Source organism: Podarcis gaigeae (genome assembly GCF_964106915.1).
Source record: "Podarcis gaigeae genome assembly, chromosome: 16".
In the NCBI taxonomy this organism is placed as follows: Eukaryota; Metazoa; Chordata; class Lepidosauria; order Squamata; family Lacertidae; genus Podarcis; species Podarcis gaigeae.
The window spans coordinates 22756349-22779193 of NC_139693.1; the positions used below are offsets into that span (position 1 = coordinate 22756349).

Consider the following 22845-nt stretch of genomic DNA (forward strand, 5'->3'; position numbering starts at 1 on the left):
ATTGCAGTATATGCAGGATGTGGGAATACCGAATACGAGCTCTGACAGGATGAGAGGAAAAAGCCGTTAGGACCCTTTTTGAAGTGGCCACGCCCCATCTCGCTCCGTGGCCACGCCCCCCTGCTGTTTCGAAAGGGGAGCGTTGGAGACAGAAGGGCGCGCTCCCGTCTCCGCGTGACGTCACCCGGCGAGCGGATTGGCGGAGGGTGTTCGGATCACGTGGCTTAGGGAGGCAGGTGACGCCCCTTTTCCGCTTCGTCCATTCAAACGCGGATGGCGGGAAAGGCGGAGGAGGCGCTTTTCTGAGGCGACGGCAGCTGCGGCGGGTGTGGCTCGTCGCGTTTGGGGGAAAAGAGCGCTGAGGCTTCAGGGGGCTCCTTTCCTGACATGCCGTTGGGTAATGATGATTTATTAAATGTCTGTCCTGCCCTTCTATCCAAAGGGGGCGGGGTGGATGCAAGTGCATAGTAATGTGATATATATATGTGTTTGTGTGAGAGAGAAAGAGAGCGCGAGCCGGGCGAGGGGCGGGAGGATTTCAAATGGTGGCTCAAGTCTCCGCTCCTCCACATGCAGCTGCTGGGTGACCTTGGGCCAGTCACACTTCTTTGAAGTCTCTCAGCCCCACTCACCTCACAGAGTGTTTGTTGTGGGGGAGGAAGGGAAAGGAGAATGTTAGCCGCTTTGAGGCTCCTTCGGGTAGTGATAAAGTGGGATATCAAATCCAAACTCTTCTTCTTGGAAGTTGCATACACATCAAGGTTGCGGGTCACCGGCGAAAGGCACACTGCACATGCTCAGGGACGCGCGTAACCTGGAGAGTTTGGAAATTGAGCCGGGGATCTTCTGTGTGCCATGCAGATGCTCCAACTTTTGAGCTCCAACTAAAGGCATGGGGAACTGATCCATCCAGCTTAGTATTGTTTACAGTGACAATGAGCCCTACCTCAAATTTCCAAGGATTGAACTGAACTATAGGTAAAGGACCCCTGACAGTTAAATCCAGTCGCGAACAACTCGGTTGCGGCGCGCATCTCGCTTTACTGGCCGAGGGAGCCGGTGTTTGTCCACAGACAGTTTTTCCTGGTCATGTGGCTAGCATGACTTAAGCCGCTTCTGGCGAACCAGAGCAGTGCACGGAAACACCGTTTACCTTCCTGCCAGAGTGGTACCTATTTATCTACTTGCACTTTGACGTGCTTTCAAACTGCTAGGTTGGCAGGAGCAGGGACCAAGCAACGGGAGCTCACCCCGTCGCGGGGATTTGAACCGCCAACCTTCTGATCGGCAAGCCCTAGGCTCTGTGGTTTAGACCACAGTGCCACCCACGTCCCAAACTGAACTATAGTCCTCTTTAAAAAGGAAACAGAAAAAAGCCGGGGGGGGGGGAGTTTCAGGGACTAGTAGAAGAAACTGGGCATTGAACATGAGACCTCTGCATGCAAAGCAGATTAACTGCAACCAGGAACATAGTGAGCTGCTTTATACTGAGTTGGATGCACCTTAGCTCCGTGTGCTGACTGGTTGCAGTTCTCTCAGGGTTTCAGACGAGTTTCTCCCAGCCTTAGCTGCAGATGCCAAGGATTGAACCTGGATTGAACCTCTGCATTAAAAGCAGATGTTCTACCACCGAATGGCGACCTTTCGCCTCACAGATGTTGTTGCTTCACATCTTATTCAGGGCTCAACCCTGCACATGAGTGGCCAAATAAATATTTATTATTACATTTCAATCCCACTTTTCTTCCAATGAGCTAAGTGTGCTGTATGTGGTTCTCTCTCTCTCCATTTTGCTCTCATAGCAACCCTGTGAGGCTAGGCTAGGTGGCAGTGACTAACCCAAATTACCTAGTGAGACCCATGGCTGAGTGGGGATTTGAACCCTGGACTCCCAGGGTAGGGAATTCAGGGGTCGATAAACCGTAATCTTCTAAATCCTCCTGTCAACCCTGACACATTGGCCATGCTAGCTGGGGCCAATCAAAGTTGAGTCCATTAACATCTGAAGGGCCACAGCTGCCCCGTCCTGTTCTATGACATTCAATTATACCTTTAGAATTGTGTGATTTGAAGGAAGCCCAAACTTCTTATAACTTCTTGGAATTAATAATTCTAATACAGATTGAAAACAAACTACAGCATCCATCCTGGTAGGTGTCTGTTGGTGGTGAATTTTGAAGATGTTGAAGTTTAAGTATGGTGTGCGTAATCCTGCGGAGATAGGCATGATGGAGCCCATTGCCAGCCGTGTCTCTAGACTTAACCTGCTTTTACAGGTAAATGTTTATTTGGTCCCAGATTGTGTAAACTATACTGGTTTTACATCAGCATCTGCAATTCATAAATACTCAACTTTCTGTTGTGTTGAAGGAGTAACATTTATTGTGGCCAAATATTTGTGGCTGTCTTCAAAGTTCTGTACCTCCTATGCAGTAAGGAGGGGCCAACAACTGCTTCACCCTCTGGGACCCCACTGACTGGTATCATCCGCCACCAGCTGATCACAAAAGTTGGGTGTAGTTGGGCAATATCTGATGCATTGGAGCTTGGTCATTTTGGTCAGTGGGGCACAGGTAAACATCTTAGAGGTTCTGTTTATAGTTAACAGTTTACAAATGTTGTTAAATAAAGAAAAAGAAATGGTACCTCCTGGAATTCTGTACATTCTACAGTTTGTGTACATTGTTCATATTAGAACTTTTCCCCTTTATTTTTATTTTTTTAGTATCTCCTAAAGGTCTTCTGTTAAGGCAGAGATAGCAGTGGTGACATTTTTCCCCTTCTTCATTTCACAGGGTGGTCTTATTAATGATTGCCTTTCAATACTTCTATTGCCATCTCTAACTAGTGTGACAGTAGTCTGTTGTCATTAAAGCAGTGCTGTGTAATGGTTAGAGTGTTGGAACAGGAGCCAGGAGACATTTCAGGTTCAAATAGTCACTGGGTGACATTGGGCCAGTCACTGCCTCTTAGCCTGACCTACCTCCACAGGTTTGTGAGGATAAACTTGAGAGTGCAGAAACCATATATGTTACCCAGAGCTCTTTAGGGAAAAGGTGGGAAATATAACTGTAACTAGCATACACATACACACACACACACACACACTTCAACTATTCACCCTAAAAGTAGAAAAAGAAATTGAGCAGTTCTATATATACACATAGGTGACCTGCTGTAACATATGCTTCTAATTTTGCTAGCAACTATGAATTGTCTACCAATGTTCTTCCATTCTTGTCTCTCACTGGTATTTGTCTTCGTTACCAGGGGAAGCTGCCCTCTGTGGCACAGCAGCAGATGTCTCCATTTTCCAGGGAAGGCATTTTGGACTCCCTAACGGTGCTTTTCGAAGAATGCAGCAACCCTGTTTTAATGAAAATCAAGCATGTGGGCAATTTCATTAAAAAGTGTATGTCTTGTTGGCTTTCTTACAGCTTTTTTATGCAAGAGTGAATTATTCCGTGAAGGACCTGTTCAGCATATACATTAGGAACATAGGAAGCTGCCTTATTCTGAGCCAGACCATCAGTACATCTTACTTAATATTGCCCACACTGATGGGCAGCAGTTCTCCAGGTTTTCACATAGGAGTTTTTGCCAGTCTTACTTAGAGATGCTAGTGAATGAACCTGGGGCTTTCTGCCTGCAAAGCAGATACTTTATCACTGAGCTGCAGCCCCACTGCAACAGAGGAAATCCATGTAGTAACAGCAGGATATTGTATTGGGCTTGTATGTGCATCCTTCCTTTTTACCCAGTGTAGAAAATAATATTCCCAAATGGAAGAGTCTGGTGAATTGAAGAGTTGGGCAGATGCTACCTGGCAGCTGTTGTGCATACTTTTGGCACGATATATGTGTTGACTGTTGTGTACAAAGGGGCATCACAATCAAGTGATATATGAACAGTATTAGGAACTGAGATATGAAAACTAGGAACGAAATGGCACCTTAAGGCTAGGTTATGAGTGCAACAATGGAATGTTTATGCACAGTTTTTTATAACAAGCAAAGCTGAAAATGCAGCTAAAATACTATGTTCATTTTTCACATGATCTAGTCCTTCCCCTGTCCACCCCTCTAATATTCTTAAGAGGGTCTCTTTTCCAGTCTTCAGAGAGTGGCTGGAAGTGGGGAGGCAGAAAAAGGTCCTCCTTTCCTTCCACTCTGCAGTTCTAATCTGAAATCTTAGGCGCAGTACTGTGCCCAGAGCTCAGAAACATGCTTGTAATAATGAAATTTCCTGTGCAAAATGCGCCTAGAACAATGGGAGTTTTGAACACTGTATATGAATGTTATGAAATAAAATTAATAAAAAGAGACATGAGCAGTTTTGGTCCCCTAGATCTGGACTGAGGAGAGGACATGGGAACAATTTTATTGATGGGATGGCCATGGCTCTTTAAGTTAAATTCTGCATTGCACTTCACTGTTTGCTTCTCCCCAACGTAAAGTGTCTGTCTAATATTGCGCAGATTCAGACTCTGTAGCAGCATTCCGAGAACTTCAGCCCAGTGTGAAGGACTTTGAAGTCAGAAGTCTGGTGGGATGTGGTCACTTTGCAGAAGTGCAGGTAGTGAGAGAGAAGGCAACTGGCGATGTGTACGCCATGAAGGTGATGAGCAAGGAGAGGCTGCTGGCACAGGATCATGTGAGTTCCTGTTTTGATTTTATAATCTTCAAATTGCGCATAAGCTTTTCATAGCGAGAAAGCTTGTTAACAGGGTATGGAATCAGGAGTTCCAGTTGTGATCCAGATATAAATATACAGTTGCCCCAGAGCAAGATCAAATAACCTGTGCCTATAGAAGTGGTAGAGAACAGGCTTCTCTGGCATCTGTGTGAAGTGCAAAACTTGAAAGTGCTTGGCTGCTGTGGGGCTTGCAACACCCCAACTTACATTTGCCACCACCTCCTGCTTCATCCTAACTTGTGAGTGAGAGGAACTCAGAAGAGTAGCAGGTTAAATTTCTCCTGGGAGGGGACAACTTCCCACTCATAATTGAGTGAGTTACCTCAAAGCATATAGCGTAAATATGGTCTGACAAGCAGCAGAAGATCTGAGTTGTCAAAAATTGTATGGTCAAATCCCAGGTTCCAAATTTAGAGGCTTCATTGAGATTAGAATGGAAGGGAAACAGGTAGCATAAGCCCCCCCTCCTCTAAGTAACATAAGCTAAGTAGTCTTAAAAAGGAAGCTCAAACTTTCAGGAACTATACACGACCCTCCTGAAAACAGGATGCTACATGACACACAAGCCGACAGCATTTCTATGGGGAATAATAACCCCCCTCTTTTTAACTGTAGAATTGCAGGAGGGGGTTGTCAGGGAGAGAGATGAATCCTCTGATCAGGTTTGGCTGTGTGGCCTTGGGCACACCTGTAGAGACAGAGTTTTGATGCATGCGACACCTGACGCCCAACATTTAGATAGCAAAAGATAGGCCACCCGCACCTTTCAACAACCCAGGATGATAAAAGGTGAGAGCTGAGACAGCTTTCTCATCTACTCCTAAGCAGTGCATTCTGGAATAGGCTGTATGGAGGCTGCTGGAAACACAACAGGTAGGTTGTTATGTAATGGAGAAGCCTGGTCATTCAGCCAGGTTCATCAGATTTTTAAAAAAGAGATAGGCAGTTGAATTTTTTAAGCTCTGTGCTAAGGAAATAATTCCCAGAAAAGTCGTTCTGCATTCAAATGTTGCAGATTAGTACGATCTGTGCAAATGATGTGTTGTGAATCATATAGTATTTTATCAAAGAGCACAAGAGATGCTCTTTAGGAGGGAGAGGCATTGTGTGAAAAAGTGAGTAACAGGGTGTGTGAGGAGGGAAAATTTAATTGGAGACCATGAATGCTCAAACTTTAAACATGCAACTTTTCAAAATATATAGCTTTCTCCATGAGGGCTAGGAACTTGGTTTTTAAAATCCGAAGGCTGACAGTTTCAGAAAAGGAGAGCTAGATCCATGCTAGATGAAAGACCTTAGATGTGAGTGACTGTTGCTGCTGAATCTTCAAAATGCAAATTTGCACTCACTTTATTGTTCCTCCAAGGAGTTGATGATTTATTAATATTTACTCCTCACAGGTATTATTCTTTGAGGAAGAAAGGAATATATTATCCCAGAGTACCAGCCCTTGGATTCCACAGTTGCATTATGCATTTCAAGACAAAAAGAATCTTTATTTGGTGAGTTTTGTATTTGCAGCATCACTTCAAGTGGGCTGACAGCTTTTACTTTCACACGCCAGGCAAGTTGCTCGCTGCTGGAGACCACTGGGTAGAGTTTGATTTTACCACATTCACTTCAAAGCAATTACAGGAGGAAGCTAGTCATTAAATCTTCCTGTTAGGAAAGGTGGGAGCCTTTCTGCAGAACAGTGAATACTTCAATCTGAGAATGAAGAATCCTTGACAGTTAATTAACTTTTTTTTTTCAATTATCAAACTATTTAAATGTTAACATTTTAAGAAGAAGGGAAAAAGCATGATTGATAAAGAATTTGATACCTTCGGGTCTGCATGGGTAATACTTCTCTGCTTCCACTGTACACAGTGAGGTGGAGAGTGAATTTTATTCTCTTCTGTGCATACAGAAGCCACTATTGAACTATGCTGAAATACTTGTGGGGTGCTCTGGTTCAAGCCACATTCTATAGTAAACCATGCTATGACTCAAGCATGTGCTTTTAGCATTGTGGCTGGACTTCTCTTCCCATTGAAATGAAGCAAGCTCAACATTGCTATGTTTTGGGACACCTGACTGCAAACTTTTCTTTTTTCCTAAGGCTTCTCAAATGAATCTATTTCATTTCTGCAGTTTTTAATTCTTCTTGGTTTTTAAGTTTTAATACTGTTTTTATTATCTATATCTTACAGTTTGTTTTATACTTCACTTTTTAATGCTGGTATATTGCTTAATCCAGGGATGGCCAAACTTGGCTTTCCAGCTGTTTTGGGACTACAACTCCCATCATCCCTGACCACTGGTCCTGTTAGCTAGGGATGATGGGAGTTGTAGTCCCAAAACAGCTGGAGGGCCACTTTTGGCCATGCCCGGAATCCTACTCCGGTTTTTTTTGTTTCTATATTTTGATTGGCTGGTGAAGCTTGTTTTTGCGGGAGATGTAAGCCAGTGGAGGAAGTGGGGGGTGCACATTTTAAAATAAAAAAAATTACCTGCTATGCACGAATAATAATAATAATAATAATAATAAAAAATAATAAATTTTATTTATATCCCGCCCTCCCCAGCCGAAGCCGGGCTCAGGGCGGCTATCAACAATCAAACAATCAGATTCTAAAAACACATTCTAAAAATATTTCATTATAAAAATCAATTAAAATCAAATTAATGGCAACTAATTAAGCAAGATTCTAAGCAGGTTGCCAGAGGAGGGAGTCAGGCTGCGCCCTGGCCAAAGGCCTGGTGGAACAACTCTGTCTTGCAGGCCCTGCGGAAGGATGTCAGGTCCCGCAGGGCCCTAGTCTCTTGTGACTGAGATGCAGTGACTGGCCCAAGGCCACCCAGTGAGTTTCATGACCCAGTAAGGTTTGAACCCTGGTCTCCTAGTTCCTAGTCCAGCATTATGCCACACTGGTGAATGTGGTGAGAAGAGACTGAGCAAGCCATCAATGTGTGTGATACTTCACAAAGGTTTGACAGGACCTTCCCTAAGAAGCTTAAAATTTAAAATAGACACAGGGAAAGAACAAAGGAGATCATGCAGCTTTGGCTGACAATTCCTATCAGCCATAGCCAGCATGGTTTTGCCCCCAAGCCCATCTTTGGAACCACATCCTGAAAAACGTATGCGTACCTCAGACATAATGAATGGGCTAAGACTGCAATCCTATGCAGGCCTGCATGGAGTTAGAACCAGCCTTCTCCAACCTGGTGCCCTCCAGCTCTTTTGGACTACAAAGCCCATCAGCTATATCATCATAAACTTCCATCATCATTATAAACTTTATCGCACTAGCCAGAGGCCATGGCATCATTCACAAAGGGAACAAAAAGAAAAGCAAAAATAACCATGAAAACATCAGCCACTGCAGATACAATAAACCATGATCATGTCTCCTAAGAATTATTTGTTGCATACGATAGAATAGCAGGGGGTTCTCAGGTAGAATGTGCCAGCTTAAATGTCCGAATCACCTTTGCAATTGACCACTATTTTATCTAGTTCTTTTCTCCTGATCTTCTTAGCTGCCCACGCATATAAGTTACAAAGTCACCAGTACCCATCAGCTATAGTTAACACAACCATTTCCCAAGTAATAGCCATTTTTGTAGTGAAGCCACGTCAAAAAGAAATACTTCTTGATGCATCTAGGGTCCCGTCCTCAAACTTTAATTACTGGAAGATTAGTGCTTCTGAATTTCTTTTGTTGTAGCAAAGCTGAATATATTGAGAACACAGAAAATGTTCTTTAAATGATTGTTTGCTGATGCTGTGTGCTTTTCATAGTAGAAGAGCTTCACAAAGCTTTGCTTTCTTTTTGTCTGTTTACTTTGAAATTGCATGAAGGTTATGGAATATGAGCCTGGAGGAGATCTTCTGTCCTTCCTAAACAGATATGAGGATCAACTTGATGAAAGCACTATTCAGTTTTATCTAGCAGAGTTAGTTCTGGCCATCCATAGTGTCCATCAAATGGGCTATGCCCACCGGTAAGTGTTGCTGCGCCTTACACCAGTAGGCTTAATTCAACACTGGGAATAATGGATCGTTTTGGAAATCAGTGAAGGGAACAGTTTTGGAAACTATCGATACTTCTAACTGTATTTGGAGACATTACCCTTAAGATACTACTAAGATTGCTGGAGTCAAACATCTGTTTTAGGCAGTAGGTTTCTAGAATTTGAACACCCTGTTGCAATATCGTCATCAGCTTTTGAAACTCTCCTGAGTTCACTGAAGAATTCTCAGTAGCTTTATTGCCTAAGAAGAGGAGGAGTTTGGATTTGATACCCCGCTTTATCACTACTCTAAGGAGTCTCAAAGCGGCTAACAATCTCCTTTCCCTTCCTCCCCCACAACAAACACTTGTGAGAGGTGATTGGGGCTGAGAGACTTCAAAGGAATGTGAGTAGCCCAAGGTCACCCAGCAGCTGCATGTGGAGGAGCAGGGAAGTGAACCCGGTTCACCAGATTATGAGTGTACTGCTCTTAACCACTATACCACGCTGGCTCTCTAAGATGTGGTGGGGGACAGGACAGGACACCAAAGCTAAAGAAAGGACTGTGAGCTTCCATGAGGAACTCCAGTTTGGACCTTCCAACTTCAGTTGGAGTTGGAATATAGTTCCAGGTTGAGTATTTCCAGGTTGACTTGCTTGAGTATTTGCTTTCTAAATACTCTCTCTCTCTCTGAGATGCATGTGGTATTGTAAAGTGTTAGTCTGACTAGTTTGAGAACTAGTGTTTGACTACATCCCTTTTGGATTATTTTTTTACCACTCTAATGGTTTTTGTAATACAGTATGTGTTAGGGAAGCATTTATGGTCTTGTGAAAAGCTTTTATTGATTGCTTTGGGTTTTTTATTTACAGAGATATTAAACCAGAGAATATTCTTATTGACCGAACAGGACACATCAAGCTGGTGGACTTTGGGTCTGCCGCCAAACTGACGGCGGATAAAAAGGTAATAAAGATCTAGAGTGGATGGGGAAACATCGTAGCTTTTTTATTTTTGGCTGCGGGTGCCTATTGTAGTTGTCACTAATTTAATACAGATTATTAGTAATGAGGCAAGAGTGTACTGTTTCTTTAAAAGAAATGTAAGCAATGCTAGCACAGGTGAAAGTATTTAATTCGCTGAATTGCTTATGTCTAGCCTTACTGTTATTTGAGTGTGTGCATAGTTCCTCTGTATCTGGATGTTTCGGCCTCGCAGAATCACAGCAGGGAGCTGTGTGATTGGTTGGTAAGGAAAACACCAGCAACCTTTTTAAGAATGACAGCTTTTGGGAGTGGCACAAAAAAACCTTGGGCAGCTCACAGGGCATGGGTCAGCCATCCCTTCTATATGGATAACTGTGTGGCAGACACCAAAAGTAATTATTAATAATGCCCCAGTGCAGATTGTCTCTGAAGGCGTATTCAGGAAACTGCAAGCTCTTGAACTTCCTTCCCTATGAGTTTTGAGTGTTTTACATATTCATTATTAGTATGGATTTCTGCTTAAGTTGATGTGTTTTTCTCAAATTGCTGTACTTCCAAAGCGAGTGCTGTGCTTTTCAGTTAAAAAAACTGAAGTAGTGGATAGCACTGAAAGACAGCTAGAGTGTACCCTGGTTCTTGAGTTTAATGATGTTCCTGCTAATTTGGGAAGAAACTGAAATGGGTAATTAAGTAGCTGAGGTCTGGTGGATGGTGAGTAATGGTCTTTTTGATTACAGTTAGAACTGTTTGTCTCTTGTGATGCTAACAAGTGCTTCTTGATTAAACTAATGCAACGGATGTGATTCGATATAGAAATGAATATTGGCTAATTACTCATCTTGTTACATTTGCCAGTCCTGGCTTTGGATATATAATATTATTACATTCTTTTGTTAATTTTTCGTTTAAAAGCCAGTTGGAAAAGTGTGCTGCTTAAACTAACAGCATTTATTAATGCATATTTAATCTAAAAGAACAGTGGTCTTCAGACTGTGTTCCCAGGAATGTCAAATAAACTTCTTTTAAAGGAAATAATATTTCCCTTCCATCTAGGAGAGTGTTTGGTGTGTTCATACATGCAGCTCAAGTAGGCCGAGTGAGGCCAGTGTTCTTGAGTTTATTGGTCATTGTGCTTGTTGGTTTAACCAAAAATAATTACATGTCCCAGAATCCTTTGCAACACACAGGCCCAATGTGCATGGGATCCTTGTTAAAGGAGTTGATGTGGAAAGAGTTACGATAGTGGAAAATCTGTAAACAATTAGTACCCAACGTAGTACTAAATAAATGGTTCTTAAATATGTCAGGGGAAGGGTACCCCCAATCCTTCAGAGCAGACTTGGGGGGCAGAAGGGCAGAAATTCTGTTGCCCAAGCATGAATCCTTGCACTAACAGAACAAGTGCAATTACAATACTGTACAAATGGGACCTGTAACAAAATCTTGCAATGCATTCTTACTGTAATGCACTCTGCGTGGGGAAAGCAGTCTGGAAACATCAACTGGGGCAAAATGGAACAGCAAGGACACGTGGCAGGAGACAGATGCCCTAACCATATGACATCCGTTATGCTGGTTGCCTATCTGCTTCAGTGTCCAATATAAGGTGCTGTATTGGCCTATGAATTATGGTGCAGAAGGAGACTCTTGAGCAGGGGTTGGCAAGGTTTGCCTCGCCTGGGTCAGTTCACTCTAGCAGAGATCCCTCTGTGGGCTGGATCGTGTGAGAGTGTGCGCGCCCACGATTTCTGGTGTCTGCATCTGCACAGACGCGATTTCTTGCGCTGCGGAAGCGAGTCCCCGTGCTGCACTGCGCTGCACTGATTTAGTGCAGTACGTGGGGACTTGCCAAGTGGGCGGTTCAGTTCGGGGGCGGCTCATGGGCCAGTTAAACGACCCCTGCTTGTGGGCTGCTTGTGGCCCTTGGGCCTTAGGTTGCTGCCCCCTGCTCTTGAGAGTCCCATGGACTGTAAGAAGATCAAACCTCTCCATTCTTAAGGAAATCAGCCCTGAGTGCTCACTGGAAGGACAGATCCTGAAGCTGAGGCTCCAATACTTTGGCCACCTCATGAGAAGAGAAGACTCCCTGGAAAAGACCCTGATGTTGGGAAAGATGGAGGGCACAAGGAGAAGGAACGACAGAGGACGAGATGGTTGGACAGTGTTCTTGAAGCTACCAGCATGAGTTTGACCAAACTGCGGGAGGCAGTGGAAGACAGGAGTGCCTGGTGTGCTCTGGTCCATGGGGTCACGAAGAGTCGGACATGACTAAATGAATAAACAACAACAACATTGGCCTTTAAAGCCCTAAACAGTTTGGGCCAAAGGCATCTAAAGAACTGTTCTCCTTTAGAAAAACCCTAAAGTGTGTGCTTTTGTTACAGTTTTGTTACAGTTTTTAATTGTTTTGTCAGTCTTGCCTTTTTCTTCTTGCATATTATTTATTTGTTGTAGTCTTCCCTGGGAAAGGTAAGCTAGAGAGCCATTCAATAATAAATAAAGAATAGTGGATGTGCTCCTATTCTTAGCTTCAGGCATATTGGAGTAGGAGCCTTGTAGTGCTGTTCAGATTCTTAGGATTAAAAAATATCTCACTCTCCCCAACATCCATCTGCTACGCTATATAGTGCTAGAGGGTTGCCACCTCCAAACCAGGGCTGTTTTTGGAGGAAGGGTGTGATATGCAATAATTTTTATGTGAGTGCTAAAATGCATTTTTCACTTAATGCATAAGCCTGTGTGCCTACTTCGAGGATGCCTTGAATCCTCTATTACATAGAAGCCACTGCTTATTTCGGGTGGGATAGGCATCTAGCAACCTAAGCTTATTGAAGGGAATGGTAGCATGGCAATTTTTACACATTGGAAAGGAGAGATGCAGCTAAATTTGAATGAATGAGATGATTTCTTCTGCTGTTAGCTAAAGGCATTTAGTTGGTTAAAGGCATTTTTGAGTGGACCAAGTTCTTGTTTCCTATTACAAACCGTTTCTGATACATTGGGCGCTATGTGAAGTGACAAAGAGGAAATTATAGTTAGCATTAACCATGACTAAAGTTGGTGCTGACAAAAGCATTAACTGTGGATAATTCATGCGAGGCATTTTTGCTGTTGAGTCAAATGCCTGGGAGGAAGGAATGTGTGATATCACAATCTTTTCAAAATCTGTTGTCCATGGTAAAAAGATTTGGCTTTGTTATGATTCAAAAGACTTGAAATACAGACTCCTCCCATGTAACACATATTTCCATTTTCCTCCTTGGTTCATCATGTTAATGTTGTATTAAGCATGCAATCCATTATTTTCTTGTTCAGGGATGTACACAGAAAATGTTAACTTAAATTCCTTTCATGAGTAACGTGATGAATGCTTGGTTTCCAGCGTATATTAACAATAGAATAAGCTGTAACTGCACCCATTGTGTTCTACTTTCCAGGTGGATGCCAAACTGCCAGTTGGCACCCCAGATTATATGGCTCCAGAGATGCTAACAGTTCTGAACAGCAATGGCAAGGGTTCATATGGATCAGAATGTGACTGGTGGTCTCTAGGGGTGGTTGCTTATGAAATGATGTATGGAAAATCACCATTTACGGAAGGAACCTCAAGCAAAACCTTCAATAACATAATGAACTTTCAGGTACGAACAAAGTTCTCAGTACATGTGAAGGTGGAATTTGCCAGAACAAAAGAGCTCCAAGCGTTTGTCTGTATGGTCCTGCGTCCTGCATATGTGTGTATTGCTTAGCTTTTGCTAGTTATTTCCTGCTGTACTAGTGCTTTGGGCGTTATTGACAGATGTATTATTAGCTACAGGAACTTTGTGAAATTAGTGCTGATTAGCCAATACTAAAACTTCGTTCAATCATACATTTAATTCTACCTAGAACTGTGCGCATTTTGCTTGATTAAAAGCAAGATACTCTGTGCCATTGACCCAAATTCTGTGGCAAATAAGTGAGTTTCTATGATGGGTATTTATGCATTTCTCATCATTTATCTTTCATTATTTAGTCTGCTTCTGTTAGTCTTGGGAAGGGGCAGTAAAGCCCCATGCAGAGTCACTGGCAAAGTCTCCATCATCAGGAATTGTCAACATGCTTTCAAACATTGCTTTGCATGGCGCAGGAACAGGGAACCTGCAGCCCTCCAGATATGGGACTACATTTCCCATCACCCCTGACCACTGACTATTAAATCTATGACTGATGGAAGTTGGGACTTCAGCAACATCTGGAGACCCACAGATTCCCCATCCTTGGCATAAGGGATAGAACCTTTCATTACTAAAAAGTGAAATCTGATGTTCTGTATGCTGCTCCTAATAAGAATAGCTAATACAGCAGCAACAACAACATCACCATCAGCTAATAATAATATTTTTTGCTTTCCTGTGCTTTTGTGAAGTTGCTGCATGTGCATATCCCTTTCATTAACTACTTTTGTTGGGATGTTTTGAAGGATACTGAAACCCTTTGGCTGGCGTCCAAAGAACTGTGCTGCTCATCCCATGTACCTGAAAGGTGTCTCTCCAAACAGCTGCCTCCTTATTTTGTTTTCAGGTGTGGAGGAAGTTTCAAAAGCAGTTTGCAGTATAGCTTAATGGGATGTTGTGTTAAAATAAATACAAATCCACATGGCCCACTTCAGGGTATGCAAGCTTTTTGGCTTGGCGAAAGTAGTTCTTTGGATCCCAGCTCTCAGCTTTTGGTTTCTTTACTACTGAGTAAGATTTATTTTTGCTTCAACTTCAGAGGTTCCTGAAGTTCCCTGAGGATGTGAAAGTCAGCAAAGAATTCCTTGATCTAGTGCAGAGCTTACTGTGTGGGCAGAAAGAGAGACTAGATTACGAAAGCCTCTGCTGTCATCCATTCTTTTCTACAGTTGACTGGAGTTGCATCCGTAACTGTGAGTAACATGTTCCTGATGAAATTTAGGGCCTTGGTTGGTGGCTAATTCCCAGGGCACACTCCAAAGGAACATTATGCAGCAACTTTCTGGGGTGTTCCCTTCGTTCACTTCCATCATGTATTCCACCATGAGTACTATCATGGCAGAGAGAGCGTATGAATGGAATAAAGAGAGACAATAATTTACAAAGGGAATTTTGTTGATGTTTGCACTGAACTGCCACAAATGTCGTTGTACAAAATGAGATGCAGAGAAAATGATTTGCTTTGCTATGTGCTTGAAATGTGCTATACTTATTTGAGATACTTGGTAAGGATGCAAGTAGTGGGTGAAATTTTGTCAAGTGGTGCATTGAGAAGGCTGCTTGGACCTCCCTAAATGCTATTAAGACAAAGACACACAAGACTTCCTTTACGTATTTAAACTTGGCTAGCAAATTAAGTCAAGTTGTTGGCTTACAAATACTTCCATGAATGCATCTGCCAACACATGTAACCTTATCGCTGTTAATTAAGATCAAGATCTGAAGTCCTGATCTGGATTCTGTTGCTGACCTGGGGTTCACCTGATGAGTAAAAGGTGCAGGACCTTTTTATCTGTGACATCATGAAATGCCTTCCCCCAAGGAAACATGCCTGACTATCTCCCCCTTCCCCCCTTTTTTGCTGCTTTCTCAAAATATGGCTCTTCATAGGGACTTATGCAGATGACTACTGGAATCATCTTCTGTTTCTTTTAATAGGTTTTCTTTCCCTCTTTTAAATCCTGCTGACTTTCTGTTTTTTCCTGTTAGGTGTTTGGTTGAGGGTGTTTAATGCTGTTTTGTGTATGATTTTATAGTTTAAGCTGCTTTTAGTCATTTCCATAAGAAAAGTGGGAGAAGTCATTTGTTGCTTAAAATGACCTCCCCCCAGCTTTCATGAATCTTATTTTCTTGTTCACCTGGAGAAGATTATTATTAATCATGGGTGACCAATGAATAGTTATTTACAAGCCAGAATGAAGATACTTTATTTTTGAGAGTATAGAGGGCAGGGATGCCCAACTGCTGCCCTGCGGACAACGAGCACCCAAGCTGATTTCTTCCAGTCAACAGTAGTCATTGCAATGGAACAGAGTTTGTGAGCGTGTGTTTAAAGCACTGTTGGGGGACCTGTGGCCCTCGGGCTGTTGTTGGACTCTGTGGCGATCACACAGGGTCCCCAGACGTTTAACGGTCTATTGATCACTGTGCCACCACTGTGCTTGCTTCACCGCTGCCACCAACCCGTTACTCTTGGGTAAAACACTGAGTCCAGACAGTTGTTAAAAGTGAACCAAATAAACAAGTTTGTTTTATAAACATTAACAAGTTTATGGTTTCTCAGATAATATTCCTGTCATTATCTTAACTTTAGTTTCTTTACCGGCCTATACCTTCCTAATACCTTCTGACTGATTATCTCAACTGTTTGACTGACTCCTCTTAACAAATTCACTCTCTCTCATCAGACTAGCCCAACCCACAGACTTATCCTCTCTGTCTCTTCTAACTCCAGACTGACTTCTCAACCACTCTAACTCTCCCTTCTAACTCCTCCCCTTGGGTTCCCATTGGTTAGTCATTTTACAATTAGTTAACCCTTTCCCTATGAACCCGGTATGATGTCACACACCTAGGAGGGCAAACGCCACATACTCCAATTCCCATCAACCCCAGTCAGCATGGCCACTGATCAGGGATGATGTGAGTTGTACAGTGGCAACATTTGGAGGGCCACAGTTTCCCTAACACTGGTGGAAAGGGAAAGTGCTTTGGGACCATGAATGGAAGAGCCATATACTCTTAATTTCCCTCTATACACTGCCAGCTTCCTTGTATAACATGGACAACTCATCCCTTGCAGTTCATGAAGGGACTAGCCTCGAGTTGCCGGGTCCACAAATGCTTGTGGGCCTTTCTGTTTGAAATGGTTGTCAATTGGGCTAGGGTTGGTAGCTTGAACACCAATGCCATATTTTTAGTCTTGTGGATAAAAAAATCAGAAAATATTTCAATGCTAAACAATCACTGCATTATTTTTAGATGATGTCACAGTTTGACTTGTTCGTCAGTGTCCTAAAGTTATTTTGCCACCCCTCCCTTTGCTTTTTGTTGCACTTTTATTCTGAGACTTCCTTGGTGTTCTTTTTAATTCTGCCAGTGTTGTTTCATTTGAAGTGTTAGCCATATCATTTTTTTGAAGAAGGTCAGGGTAAAAATCTTAAACAGATAAATAAGCAAGAGAATCCAAGACCTTGAAAGGGATGTCTTGTATTCTCGTTTTTCAAATAATTCATTCATTTATAAAGCATTTAATGTTTTAAGGCCCTTTGAAAGTGTCTCAGATGAATCCATCTACTGAAGAGAAATGGGAAGGAGCATTCATTTCTCAAGGAGAGAATCTAATTAACCTAAGTGCAAATGACCTTTCCCTTGAGCAAACAGTTGTTTGCTGTTTTTCTGTTATGTTTATCTCCTGCTTTCTCAGAGGAGATTCCTTCTTAGCTGTGATGCACGATAACATCTAAAATGTTGTCCCATGCCGCCTCCACAGTGCCTTCAAGAGCAAGCTCCAGGGGTCAGAGTTCTGATTCTAGCACCCATCCATCATTATATCTTGCCCTTGCCAGTTTCTCTTAGCCTGTTTGCATCCCTGGTTAAGCAGAAGGTTTTCTTGCTTCCAAGAGTAGATGAAATTGCCATGAAGTGACTTAAGTCTTGCCAGGAAAGGAGGATCTGCATCCCAGGCCTCAGGTGGAATACTGGGTTTTTGATTTGATTTATTATATTTCTATGCTGCTTTTCATTCACACGAATTGCAAATTGGCTTATAAATGATGAATAACAATAACGCAATAGAACATCACAAGTACAACATGTCATGGAATTCTACACAATATTGATCCAGAGCAGATTCCAACGTATAGTTAGCAGAGTAAAAACTTAAACACGTTGCAGGATTCCCAAAAAATTGTCCAGAAGCAATTAAGATTTCATCCAGCAGAGCTTTACTGCTACTGAAGGCAAATGAGCATAATAGCCACAAATCCAATACATTCAGGATTGGCACTGTCCAGAAGAAATCCAGTTGCAGCAGACTTAACGTAAACTTACAATAACTTATAATAAGCCTAAACCTTAACACTAAGCATACTATGTACAGAACACCACACCAGAAGGAGAGAGAGAGCGAGAAAAGAGTGAATCCCAGGCTCCTTCTGGCCTCTTATTATAGCCAGCATGACCTTGACACAGAAGAGATAACAGAACCAATTTAAGCCAGCTGTACTCAGCTTCTCTGAAGGAATAACCCAAACATTACGTACATTCTGCTTATTTCTTTCATACAGAGAAGCTTCCAGAACCCTTTTGAATTAAGTAGAATAGGAAAGATCTCTACACATCAGATCAATACTTTCTACACTAAGAAATGCAAGCTGACACAACATAAATAATAGAATATTTAACAAATCACCAATAAGTGACTGTGCTATTAGCTATTCTTATTAGGTGCGACTGTTTGTCAGTAACTGTGGAGACCAAATCTGGATCCACATTTCTTTCCACAGTGGGGACATAGGTTTTCGAGTGGGAGTTGATCAACTCCATCTCCTCACCTCACACATACACATACAGTGGTACCTCGGGTTACAGACGCTTCAGGTTACAGACGCTTCAGGTTACAGACTCCGCTAACCCAGAAATAGTACCTCAGGTTAAGAACTTTGCTTCAGGATGAGAACAGAAATTGCGTGGTGGTGGTGCAGCGGCAGGCTCCATTAGCTAAAGTGGTACTTCAGGTTAAGAACAGTTTCAGGTTCAGAACGGACCTCCAGAACGAATTAAGTTCTTAACCCAAGGTACCACTGTAATGCCTTTGGCAGCAGCTCTGTTCTAAAGGCTCTTACGGCTGGAAGGTGGGGCAAGGCAGGTGGGAAAAGCGCAAAGTCTCTCCCACCTCACAGTTCTTCCTTTGGAAACAGCTCCCTGATTTGCTTTGCAACTTCAAGCGACTTGTGTTGGACTGGATTCAGAAACCAGGGAAAGGGGAACAGCTGTGCAAGTTTAGGACAGTAGCCAAATATTTCAAGCAGTTATGCCTTGATAACAGGGCTGGGGAATTGTGGCCTTCCAGAAGTTGGACTGGACTCCCATCAACCCAGTGTGGTGTAGTGGTTAAAACCAGTAGACTCGTAATCTGGTGAACCGGGTTCGCATCTCCGCTCCTCCACATGCAGCTGCTGGGTGACCTTGGGCTACTCACCCTTCTCTGAAGTCTCTCAGCCCTACTCACCTCACGGAGTGTTTGTTGTGGGGGAGGAAGGGAAAGGAGAATGTTAGCCGCTGTGAGACTCCTTTGGGTAGTGATAAAGTAGGATATCAAATCCAAGCTCTTCTTCTTCTTCTTCAATCCTAGCCAGCATGCTTAATGCCCAGAGTTGATAGAGTCCAGCAACATCTGGAGGGTTACAGGTTCCCCATCGCTGTTTTATACAATCAGTCTCTAGGTTGTCCTGGGAGGTCAGGTGCTTGTGTCTTTGGAAGATAAGTCAGCAGTGTGTCAGGTGCTTAACGTTGAGGGTGGGCAAGTGCCATTGAGACAAACGGGTTGGCAGGAGGCCAATCACCAGGCAACATGGTGTGAGAACTCAGTGGTTCCCACAATGACAGATTGCTCATACTGAAATAAGTCAGTAGGTCTGAGAGTCTTTATGCCAGTTAGTGACACCAGATTGGCTCTCTAGTGTCCTTTGACTTCCCATACTAGGTGCACTGTGGCTGTGATGTGCACCTTCAGGCTGGAATTGCCTGCAGTTCTGTCTTTGACCAAAACCCAGAGCTGGAACAGAGAGACAATGCTTGATCCACAGGGGTCCATGCTCAAGTTCTCAGGCAGCTGAATAATGAAGACTAGCAAGGGGATAAGGAAGCTGGTTGCCTTCAGGCAGCAGAAGGAATTCAAGGCTCATTCTACTGGCAAGCACTTAAGGGGGCTGCTGAACTCAACATGTTTTCAAAGATACAAGTAGAATCAATTTTACAGGACAGGGAAAATCTCTGTAGAAAGGAAATTCTTTAACCAACTTTCAGAAGTTGATTGTGTCCAGGCACCAGAAAAAAGACATTCTGATGTACAGTCATACCTCAGGTTGAATGTGCTTCGGGATGAGCACGTTTGAGTTGCATTCCGTGGCAACCCAGAAGTAACAGAGTGCGTTACTTCCGGGTTTCGCCGCTTGCGCAGATGCTCAAAATGACGTCATGTGCAGAAGTGGCTCAAAGCGACGCGTGCGCAGACGTTCCATCGCTGGTTACGTCTGCTTCTAGATGTGAACGGGGCTCTGGAACGGATTCCGTTCGCATCTAGAGGTACCACTGTATTTTCCTAATACAGAGCTGCTAAAAACGGCACCTGCTATTTCCTTAGGTCATAGACTATTTCAACTCGAGTGCAGATTAATATTGCTTTTTGGTTAGCAGCACCAAGATTGTTTCCCAATCTTTAACCATGGTTAAGAAATTACAGAACATTCCACAGGCTTGTTCCCTCCTTTATTCCATTGTTAGCATTAAAACACAGGGTATTGTTCCTTTGGCTACCAACTTTAAATCTGGGTAAGAAGGTAGTCGTGGATTGGGCATTGCTTTGTTCCAGGCATTTTTACACCATGGTTAAGGCTGAAAACTGAGGGAGCACATAAGCCCATAGGTTAAGAGGTCAGGAAGCAAGTAGTCTGCAATGGGCCTTTTGTGTTTCAAAAGAATCCAAAGATACGTTCATCATTTTATCCTTGTTTCATCAACTAACAGTGGAGGAAAATTTATGCAAGACTGACTTCCTTCCCTGGAAAAAGCTGAACAACTTTGACCTCAAACCCCCCCCCCCAAGGGTAGATCACTGCCAGTTTTTTATTCTGTGAGTAGATCGCAGTCTCTTGGGCGTTGGACGTCCCTGCCATACACCTATTGAAGAGGGAAAATAAAATCTAATTTAACCAACTTTTAAAAACAATGCTTCAAAAAAATTATTCTTTACATCCCTGTATGTAAAATCGTTAGGCTGTATCTTATAATATAAATCCCCTCATTGCGTTAGCCACCCTGCCGTTTACTCTTAGTTACTTTTAACCTCTGAGAAAATCAGCTTGCTCATCTATTTGTGAAAGCAGTGTCAGCATTTTCTCTATGAAAGGCTGCCAATATGTGTTCTGGGTGATTTGAATTAGGAAGACTTTTTTTTTTTTTTTTTTTTTGCTTATTAATTCTGGCCATTCACTTGTGATGGTTTAAAAGTATGTATAAAAAAGGAAAGAGTTAAAAAACCTGGGCTGCAAAAGGCTCTGGCAGCCTAGAGGGAGCTAGTAAGCTCCAGTAGTGACTCATGTTTTGCCTGTGTCAGTCAGATAAGTATCAGCATCTGTCAGGAATAGAGGGAGCCAGGCAGGCTTTAAACTCTGGAGCATGCACAAAGTGAGGAGCAGGGAGTCTGCACTGCAGGGACTGTAATGCTGGCTCCCAGCATTCATTTCCCATCAGCCCTTCAGCTGCTGGAGATCTATACGGAATCCATGGTAACGGCATTAGCACACTATACATTCATCAGCTTGTGATGAGGAGCGAGCTGGCTGAAGGGATTCTGCTTCACAGAGCAAAAAGAGAACCTGGCTGATTTGCATTTTGCGATGATTTGCATTGATTGATTAAATGCATATTTGAAACGAACGAAGGTGCATAATCCTAATGAGCAGGGCTTCGTTCTGTATACATGCAGACCAGCAAGCAACTCTGCTGCTGAACATGGTTAAGGGAAAGCTTATCTCTTCAAGATTTTGTAGCTCTGCTGCTTTATTTAAACCTTAAAGGAAGGCTAAAATGAAGCAGTTTGAGAGCAGGAGCTTTAAGGGTGTCAGCTAAAGGGGGAGAAATTATTCTTACTGTTGCCTATTTGATAGAGTTGATAGCGCTAAAGCTAGACTGCGGTGGAGTCCCATCAGTAGTGTTTTAGCAAAGCTGGGAACATGAATTCTCAAAAGGGCTGAGGTTTATCAGCTGCAGTGCTTCCACAGACAAGATTAATTTAGTAAAGGGAGGCGAGGGTCTGTTATCCAGGCTGCGGGTGCTACTGGTTCTGTTTGGCACAACCCCATCTGTAGGCAGAGCAGCCGGTTTGCTTCATTGATTCAAGTTGCTTAGATGGATCTCCCTTGTCCAAAGAGATCAGGAGGAAGCATCCTGCAGACAGACAAGATTGAAACTTGACATATTGCCGTCATTGGCTTGTTCTTGAAGGTGCAAGGCTGGTTCAAAAGCAGCAAGAGATTCTCTGCCTGCAGAATGGTAGCCATGTTGGCAGCCGAAGGGTTAATCTCTTGTTGCTGTAATAGGTTGGAGAGCAGTGGCTCAGCCTGCTGGTGTTAGCAAGATTAAAAGCAGGAGCTGCAGTGCCATTGACAATGCTGAACGAGAGGGACTTTGACAGCAAACTGCAGCTAAAATTTTTTTGTTCCTTCTTCTTTATGTTTTTTTACGAAATAACCAGCTCCTCCCCCCTTTGTGCCTACCATCAAGTCTGATGATGACACCTCAAATTTCGATGAACCAGACAAGAATTCACGAATTGTATCCTCTCTGTGCCAGCTGAACCCTGCAGGTTTCTCAGGAGAAGATTTGCCGTTTGTAGGGTTCTCCTTCATCAAGGCGTTGGGGATTCTCCGAACAGAGTAAGTAGGAATTGCTGTTTTGTAGAGGATGAATAGGGGAAAATCAGTGCTTGATGTACTTGGCGGTGGAACGGGGAGTGGGGGGGGGGGTTTAGGTTGGGGAAATGTGAATACCCAGCTTTTGACTGGTCTTCCCTCTGCTATAGGAAGATGATTCAGGCTTTGCTTTAGCTGTGATTCATGTCATTGGCTCTCACCCCCCTTCCCAATATTGTTGCATGAAAGGAATGCTTCATTCTGAGTCTAACGTTCCTCGTCTTAGAATCTGTCTGCTACATCCTAGAGGGAAGTGAACGGTTTTGACTGAATTCTCTCTCTGTGTGGCTTTGTAGGAATTTAGGAGAAATTTAGAAGAGTTTCAGATCTTGAGGGATGGGGGTGTGTTTGATTGGTGTGAAATGGCTAGGGCATTGCTAAGCACTCTAGGTCTACAAGGTTGGTCCGGTGAGGCACAGAGGTGTGGAGTTCATTTTCCTGGGAGCAAACTAGCAGCTCAGGTTACCCATTGA

At 43.1% G+C, this 22845-nt stretch overlaps 1 protein-coding gene across 12 annotated transcripts in view; it reads left to right on the forward strand.

Moving 5' to 3' along the window:
• The first annotated feature begins 240 nt into the window (after window positions 1-240).
• Window positions 241-22845, forward strand: part of CIT (citron rho-interacting serine/threonine kinase) — a 105784-nt gene continuing 83179 nt past the window's right edge. For 7 of the 12 annotated variants that reach the window (XM_083716803.1, XM_083716799.1, XM_083716800.1 and 4 more), the window contains exons 1-10: window positions 256-397; window positions 2122-2276; window positions 3271-3412; window positions 4478-4653; window positions 6096-6197; window positions 8543-8685; window positions 9568-9661; window positions 13119-13322; window positions 14437-14590; window positions 22156-22336. In XM_083716803.1, coding sequence (XP_083572929.1) covers window positions 2181-2276; window positions 3271-3412; window positions 4478-4653; window positions 6096-6197; window positions 8543-8685; window positions 9568-9661; window positions 13119-13322; window positions 14437-14590; window positions 22156-22336 — 1292 coding nt within the window. In that variant the 5' untranslated portion in view covers window positions 256-397; window positions 2122-2180. Of the gene's footprint in view, window positions 398-2121; window positions 2277-3270; window positions 3413-4477; window positions 4654-6095; window positions 6198-8542; window positions 8686-9567; window positions 9662-13118; window positions 13323-14436; window positions 14591-21050; window positions 21188-21224; window positions 21344-22155; window positions 22337-22845 lie in introns of those variants that run through there. The other 5 variants (XM_083716806.1, XM_083716809.1, XM_083716808.1 and 2 more) reach the window with 3 other exon arrangements.